Source organism: Mandrillus leucophaeus, unplaced genomic scaffold (assembly GCF_000951045.1).
Source record: "Mandrillus leucophaeus isolate KB7577 unplaced genomic scaffold, Mleu.le_1.0 Scaffold75, whole genome shotgun sequence".
NCBI classification, from domain to species: domain Eukaryota; kingdom Metazoa; phylum Chordata; class Mammalia; order Primates; family Cercopithecidae; genus Mandrillus; species Mandrillus leucophaeus.
In genome coordinates, this window is record NW_012108141.1 from 5,078,973 (window position 1) to 5,087,925 (window position 8,953).

Sequence of the window (8,953 nt, forward strand, 5' to 3'; positions counted from 1 at the left end):
GTGAGGTGTGAATGTTGTGGCTGTGGGTGGGTATGCAGCTCGAGGAATAATACGTTGAATGTTCCACAGTCAGGGATGATGGGAAATCATCTGGAACCGTACATATTTTGTTTTATTTTTATTTTTCCCCTCTTCCTATATTTTGCTTTTGAATAAAAATTCATGAGAATAAATTCACTAATCTAAAATTAACTTTGTTTTTAATATCATAAATATGCGGTATAGGGAAGAAGTCAAACTTGAGAATCTGCATTTGATTTGCTTTTAATCTGGAAGGATAACAAATACAGCATGTAGCTCTTGGCTGGTTTTAAGGAACTGGCAGAAGATTATATTTGCATTAAAGTATAACCTGGTGGTATTTTCCACATATTTGTCTCCCACACATTCTTTAGCACCGCAACTCATGTCAACATTGCCAACAAACTATACAAGATGACCAGATCCAGTGGCCATTTTATGTCCTTAGTTTACCGGACCTCTTTGCACCATCCAGCTCAGTTGTCTGTTACCTCCCTGCAAACATTCTTCTCTCTCCATTTCTGTGACATTGCACTCAGCTGTTTTCTTCCTCCTCTCTGGCTATTACTTTGTAGTTTGTTTTGCATGTTCATCTTCCTCTGCTGACTTCTGAATGTTTTATACTGAGGGCTCAATTTTGGATCTTGTTTTCTTCTATGTTTTCTTCCGAGGTGATGTCCTTTAGTCTTGTAGCTCTCCCTGCATACCGACTGCATGGTGATAACTCCCAAATCTATTTTCTTCAGCCAAAAACTAACCATTGTTTTCAAGTCACAGATACCTAACTGCTGTACACTTAAATGTTGTCTCACACATATGTCAAGCTTAATGTCTCCAAACAAAATTTTTAGTACTCCTCTTCACTTTCCAGCTATTCATTTTTTAAAAATTTATGCTCATTAAAATTGTGTGTGTGGGTACATAGTAGGTATATACATTTATAGGATACATGAGATATGTTGATACAGGTATACAGTGCATAATAATCACATCAGGGTAAATGGGTTTCTATCATGCCACTCATTCTTTCCTTTCTGTTAATGGTACTCCCATCCACCAAGAGTTTTCCATCTCTATTTTTTCTACTTTGATCCACTCTGCCACCACTGTCATGTCATCTAGGCCACCAAAATCTCTAATTTGCATTACTATAATTTCCTTTTGCCTAAAGTCCCTTTCTTATCTCCCCTTAGTCTGTTTTTTTTTTTTTTTTTTTTGAGACAGAGTTTCGTTCTTTCGCCCAGACTAGAGTGCAGTGGTGCGATCTTGGCTCACTGCAACCTCTGCCTTCCAGTTTCAAGCAATTCTCCTGACTCAGCTGGCACCCGCCACCATGGCTGGCTAATTTTTCTATTTTTAGTATAGATGGGGTTTCACCATGTTGGCTAGGCTGGTCTCAAACTCCTGACCTTGTGATCCACCCGCCTTGGCCTCCCAAAGTGCTGGGATTACAGGGGTGAGCCACCGCACCTGGCCCCCTTAGTCTTTTTCTATAGAGTAGTCATTTTTTTTTTAAAATGGAAACCTAATCATGACACCCATTTTAATAGCAGCTTTCCATTATACACTGAATTTTGAATAAAATCTATGCTGCTTATTGTGGCCTAAAAGGACCTTCACAGTCTGGCCTTTTCCAGTCTTCCTTACCTCATCTTGTACCTGATCCTCCCTTGCTCACTATGTTCCAGCCACAATAGCCTATTTTCAGCCCCTTAAATATGTCTTCATATATGCCATTGCTTTTACTGGAAGCAGCTTCCAGCTTATCCTTTGCATGGCTGGCTGCTTCTCATTGTTCAGTCCTGTCATCTCCTTAGGGTGGTCTTCACCGACTGTCCAAAGTAGGTTTATGCACCCATTTCCCTGCTCTCCTTTATTTCAGAGCACTGGTCACAATTTATGTTTACTTGCAACCTCTGATTGTAAACCCCTGAAAGCAGAAACCATGTTTCTTCTACTCACCAATGTACTATGTGTATAGTAAAGTGCCCTATATTTCTTTTGTTGAATGAACTCAGAAAATGAAGTGACTGAATGGATTCTGAGCTAAAAACATCTCCAGATGGTGTATATTTGTTTTTAAAAATCTCGCTTTTAATGTAATGTATAGATATTATAATTAAAGGAAGATATATCATCTAGAGAAGACAGATGTTCTTGGTACAGTCTCCATTCAGTATCTGGTCCTTAGCTTTGATCAGGCCATTCATGCTAACTCAATTCAAAAGATACTGGTTTATAAAAAATACAATGCTGATTTAAAAAAAATAGTGAAACAAATATGTAACTGAGCAGACAGGCTGTTCATGCTTGTGGATCTCCATGAGAAAACTTTACAACAGTTGAAATATAAGCAGAAGGTGTTTAGTGAATGTGAGATCTGAGCTTTCAGAATTAGCAGAATAATGTTATTTTGGTGGTGGGGTGAAGAAAATTTGCTAGTCTACTACATTCTGAGTGCTATAAATAAAATGTGGCTGTCAGAGTATGATGAGGAGGCAGGGTGTAGGGTCCAGATATGAGTAAGTCTGTTTACGTTAAGACTTAACCATCTACTTGAGGTCAAATGCATTCTCTAGGTCTACTGACAAAGAATTGACAACATTATTCTTTCCTCTAAGGGAACTCGTATGAGGGATTTGTAATGCTGTGTGTAATACATATTAACATTTAGTGCAAGAGGATTTTGAAATGCATTGGAACGCTGTAATAATTTTTCTTTGAACTTGCAGGTTCTCCTGAAAAGAAAGCTGAACGTTCATCTATAAATCAAGAAAATGGCACTGCAAACGCTCTCAAGAACGGCAAAACAAGTCCAGCATCTAAAGATCAGCGGACTGGAAAGAAAACCTCAGTACAGGGTCAAGTGCAAAAGGGGAATGATGAATCTGAAAGTGATTTTGAATCAGATCCCCCTTCTCCTAAGAGCAGTGAAGAGGAAGAGCAAGATGATGAAGAAGTTCTTCAGGGGGAACAAGGAGATTTTAATGATGATGATACTGAACCAGAAAATCTGGGTCACAGGCCTCTCCTCATGGATTCTGAAGATGAGGAAGAAGAGGAGAAACATAGCTCTGATTCTGATTATGAGCAGGCTAAAGCAAAGTACAGTGACATGAGCTCTGTCTACAGAGACAAATCTGGCAGTGGACCAACCCAAGATCTTAATGCAGTACTCCTCACCTCAGCCCAATTATCCTCTGATGTTGAGGTGGAGACTCCCAAACAGGAGTTCGATGTATTTGGCGCTGTCCCCTTCTTTGCAGTGCGTGCTCAACAGCCCCAGCAAGAAAAGAATGAAAAGAACCTCCCTCAACACAGGTTTCCTGCTGCAGGACTCGAGCAGGAGGAATTTGATGTATTCACAAAGGCGCCTTTTAGCAAGAAGGTGAATGTCCAAGAATGCCATGCCGGGGGGCCTGAGGCACATACTATCCCTGGTTATCCCAAAAGTGTAGATGTATTTGGCTCCACTCCATTTCAACCCTTCCTCACATCAACAAGTAAGAGTGAAAGCAACGAGGACCTTTTTGGGCTTGTGCCCTTTGATGAAATAACGGGGAGCCAGCAGCAAAAAGTCAAACAGCGCAGCTTACAGAAACTGTCCTCTCGCCAAAGGCGCACAAAGCAGGATATGTCCAAAAGCAATGGGAAGCGGCATCATGGCACGCCAACTAGCACAAAGAAGACTTTGAAGCCTACCTACCGCACTCCAGAGAGGGCTCGCAGGCACAAAAAAGTGGGCCGCCGAGACTCTCAAAGTAGCAATGAATTTTTAACCATCTCAGACTCCAAGGAGAACATCAGTGTTGCACTGACTGATGGGAAAGATAGGGGCAATGTCTTACAACCTGAGGAGAGCCTGTTGGACCCCTTCGGTGCCAAGCCGTTCCATTCTGCAGACCTGTCATGGCACCCTCCACATCAGGGCCTGAGCGACATCCGTGCTGATCACAATACTGTCTTGCCAGGGCGGCCAAGACAAAATTCACTACATGGGTCATTCCATAGTGCAGATGTATTGAAAATGGATGATTTTGGTGCCGTGCCCTTTACAGAACTTGTGGTGCAAAGCATCACTCCACATCAGTCCCAACAGTCCCAACCAGTCGAATTGGACCCATTTGGTGCTGCTCCATTTCCTTCTAAACAGTAGATACTTCTGATGGATTCTTGGCATTAACTCCTGTTTCAAGAAAGTATGAATAGTTTCATGAATTTGAAAGAAAATTTGGTAGCTCTTTATATCATTCATTCTTAAAGATCAATCAGAATAGGTGATTTCTAAATAAACCAAATAGAAAAATGAAGTATCTCTGCAGGGTAGGAACTTGATGCCTCTTCAGGAGAAAGGGAGCTAAACTGCAAGCTCTAACGAAGGGTTTCTGCTACTGACATCACAATACAGAAATGCAAGTGTGGTACTTCCAGTGAAAGCACATGGCACCTTTCCAGGTGTGTAGCCACTGAGAAGGGACAGTAAAACTTATTTTTGATATCAGAATGTCATTTTTGTGTGCATATCCCTAAAATTAGGGTTATTTGTACATACACTAGTTACACTTGTGAATTTTTTTAAGGTCTCTTCTAATTTCCAGACAGTTAAAAACAGTCTAGTTATCTTAAAGCATTAGAAAGTAATTATCTGGAGAGTGCAGAGATTTCAGTCCATACACCTTTCTCCACAAAGCAGAGCCAGAAGTAACTGACTATTGTGCCTAAAACTCTGTTTCATTTTTAAAAACAAGTGCCATTAATATGGAATATCTAATGATAAGCATATGAAATAATGTGTAATTAGCGCAATTTAACTATTCCACAATTTACATATTTCAAAGCAATGTTATACATGATAAATATAATTTTTGTCAATTAAAACAGAACTTAAAAAATGGACTATCGCATAGAAGCCTAGAACAAAAATATGAGAAACACCTGACATTTGCAAAGAAATTATAAGAAGAAAAAACAATATAGAATAGAAAATGTTCACTACTTTAGAAACACTTTATGAATGGCTTCTTGCCCCAAACTTTTATTGTCATGGCCGTAATAAAGCAGATTATTGGAAAAATTGGAGTGAGGACAAGGGTTATATAAAAATTTTATAAGAAAATATGTAGCGGAAACTGAATTTTCAAGACATTTACAATGTGAAATCATGTTGCATTTAATAATGTACTTTATTAGCAACTTCACCAAATATTCCCCAAATCATAAGCAACAATTATTTTTATTAGGTTTGGGGGGTGGAGTAGATTTAATAAAGTGCACAGAACGGTGACACCCACAAAGCCTTATATAAAGGCAGGATTCATGCATCCTGCTGCAAGTACCTCTGCACTAATACACCAGATCCTAAAATGCATATAAGGTGGACTAGCATCTTAACTCTGCTAGTTGATTGTGTCTTTACTGAAGAGAACCCAGCTACCAATTTGCCTTTTTTTTACACCACAAATCCTAATTAGAAACTTGAGATTTTATAGAAATCATTTAATGATAGCGATTACATATGTGAATTAATGTGAATATAGTATCTGTGCTTCCTGTGTCTGTAACTATTTTAAGTTATAATTGTGCTGTGCTATCAGATTAACATTTGGAAGTTTCTAGAACAGTTAATGCTATTTACAGAAAGGAGTGGACACTCATCAACTGGCACTCTCTTTGATTTTTATATTTTAAATTAACTCTCTTCGAACCCAATTAAAGTATATTTTATGAGTAATTTTATTAGGAATCTCTTAATTATAGTGCCCCAATGGGATAAGCTATTTGCCTCTTTTCACAGTTCTGAACTTGGAAAGAAGCAAAGTATATGTAACTGAACCACTTATTTGTCTTTTTATTGCTTTTTCCCTTCTTTTATATGCTAAATCAAATACAAATTGGTGGATAGGGAAGCAATATGTGAATCACAATGTAGCAGAGGCAGACCAAGCATTACACTATTATTTAGAATTGTACTTTTAGAGCTGGACCGCACCAATTACTTGTCCTCGTGCCAAAGGCAAATGTGTTCGCACCTTTTGTTTTTCTTCTGATTCTCAGGTTGATTAATATTGCTAATGCAAATGCTCAAGTAGATGTTTAAAAACTTTACAAAATAGATTCAAGTGATACTTTCTTTTAAAAGTGAAGAGTTGATGATTACACACAGTAAATTCATGAACTACAGTAGGTTTGTATCAAACAATTTTTTAAATGAAAATCTGTTGAGGTGTACACAATATGCTTCTTGATTGTAGTAGTCCTTGGTCTCTGCTAGAGCTCACGAGTTTCATCATTTAGAAAAGGGGCAGAGGATGAACTAATGTGGTCTCCTTCAGATGTAAACATGAAATACCTAGAGTTTTAATTGCTTTTCAATACACTGAATAATTTTACATGATTCCGACACAGATGTAGACCTTTTGGCTTATAAATTCTGAGGAAACAACTCTGACAACTTAAAATATTTACATTCTTAATGTTATAACACAGCACAGTGACTTTCTTCTTTCAAGATTGTAGCTCAGAGAAAAGATACAGGATTCAATTGGGGGTTCAACAGGATATAAATGGAGAGATTCCTTTGTGTTGTAGTAGAGGCATTTTCCTAAGGAGTATAGATTTATATTTTGCATTTTCATTCATCATCCCCCAGAATCATGGTCAAGGTGTAGGTCACTCCACACAGCTGATGCTCAGGTTATTCCCTTGTGAGAATTATGAGAATAAAGCTCCCAAGGTATGTGAAAGTGCTTAACACAGTACCTGGCACACAGCACTCAGTAAAAGTTTGGCTCTATTATGGGATGGTTCAATTCTGGTTTAAGGAAGTAAGAAAGGTTATATATATATTTATATTTACCACTAAGCAAATACACACACACACACATATGGGTTTTTTCCCCTAATATTTGGGTGTCCCCTGTGCTTCTTTAGGATGTAGTTATAACTAAACCTGTTATACTTGAACATCACTAAGAGAAGTAAATTATTATGAAGCTAGCAAAAATCTGAGGCCAAAGTTGTTTCCTAACAGCTTTAATAATGCTTGTTGATTTTGAATAATCCTTTAAAAAGTGGACCATTTGCTTATTTTAATATTATCACGTCAGTAAAATGTTAGTATTAAAAAGATCAGCTTTTTATGGCATTGAAGAATGTATCTGCTAAGACACAAAAATTGCATGGTAAGTATATTAGGTGGAGGAGGAAAGGTTGTAGGCTGGATGAAAATTTAACTGACTAGAACATTTATTCAGGAGTGTAATTATTTTCCCTTACCGCAATCCCTGTGTATGTGTTGCGCATAGTTATGACATTATCTGGATTTGCAAATAGACACAACTTTCATTCCTACCCTGTCTATTGTTTAAGAGTGATAGACTGTTGTTCTCTTGCTGGTAGAAAATCTAAGGTGGAGCCCACTCTTCTCTGCTGAAGTTCACCAGGCAGAGCGGTTTTGTTACAAGTCAGCTACTCTGCTTGGTTTATTTTAGGTTTTGGTACTTCACGTGAGCACTGTTAGAAGGTACAAGTGTATTAATATCACTAGTTTTGAGGAGCTTGGGTACATTTGTTTTTAATATATTTAGAATGTGCAGTAAACTTTTTTCTCTCATTTTTTTTTTCTTTTTAGCAAACTTGTTATTTTAGGTCCAATTATTGAGTTGACAGTCTACTGTGAGAATGAGATGACATATCTACTGTGAGAATACCATAAATGATGAATAGTTTGAGAACTTTTATACTCAGTGGTGTTTTATATATTAAGATAAAAATATGTACACACATGCATGTCACATCTCTCTACTGTGGAGTTAATGTGAATTTTTAAAAAATGGAATTGCAACCACAATCATATCTAAGAGAACATTCACTCCTAGTGAGGGTTTACAAAAGCTACTAAGAGAATAAGGTAGATGATAATGCAAAGGGTCATGATTTGGGGTTATTTTTGTTTTATTTTAAAATTTATAGTGCTACTTTTGAAAGAATTGTTTTTATGACTGTGCTCTTTTTGTGATTGAAAAGTCATCTAATAGAAGCTGTATAGAAGCTACTTTTTAATTGCTGGCAAACAGCTTTAAGTGCACTTTCTTTGATTACACTTCCATTTTTTGTTAAACTTGAATTTTCTGAAGCCTTTTATGTACCACTAAGCAAATAACTTTAACCTTTAAATAAATCAGATTTACATCTTTATTGTATTTCTACTTGTTACAAAACATACTTGCTGAAGTAACTTCAGTCCTCAAATATCGCTGGGAAACAGTTATGAGATAGACTCAGTCTCCCCTGCCATCCCCTTCCCCCTGCCATATCTAATTAAGCACTAACTGATTTTATTACTTTATTGCCTTTACATTGCTTATTCTTTTTGACTGAATTCTGTCCCTGATTCACTATATTTTGTTTGAAATTTAAAGTTATTTTCTTACTCTATTTATCATACCTGTTTTAATCTGTTTTCTTTAAATGCAATAAATCCCAAATGGATTGCATATTCTTTATAATCAGTGACTTTGGAGTTTTTCATTATTTGTCTTATTACGACGTTTGAATGTAAACTTCTATTCAAATTCAGTTATTTCATTCACACCACAAACATTAAGGACCTATTATGTAGCAGCTAGTGGAATAGAAAAGTTTGTAAGATTAGATCCCTATTCTTAAGGAGCTCACCGTTTACAATTTAGGTAAGAAAACCCATTTGACTTAAAGAGTTTTTGCTACAAGAACACTTAACAGAACGACTTTTTCAGTGAGTCATAATTACTGATACTCAGAGTGATGACAGTAGGCAAAAACTATTCTGTAATGCCTTCTGAATAACTTGTTTTGTAGCTTCCACATTATAAATTTTTAAAAATCCTTAAAACCTGGTAACATCTTTGGTTGAATTAATATTGGTCATTTGGTTAAATAACATTGTAATCCT

At 36.9% G+C, this 8,953-nt stretch overlaps 1 protein-coding gene across 1 annotated transcript in view; it reads left to right on the top strand.

Moving 5' to 3' along the window:
- BMP2K (BMP2 inducible kinase) overlaps positions 1-8,528 on the top strand; it is a 151,788-nt gene extending 143,260 nt beyond the window's left edge. The window contains exon 19 of the mRNA XM_011966241.1: positions 2,754-8,528. Coding sequence (XP_011821631.1) covers positions 2,754-4,177 — 1,424 coding nt within the window. The 3' untranslated portion in view covers positions 4,178-8,528. The remainder of the gene's footprint in view (positions 1-2,753) is intronic.
- Positions 8,529-8,953: the final 425 nt, after the last annotated feature.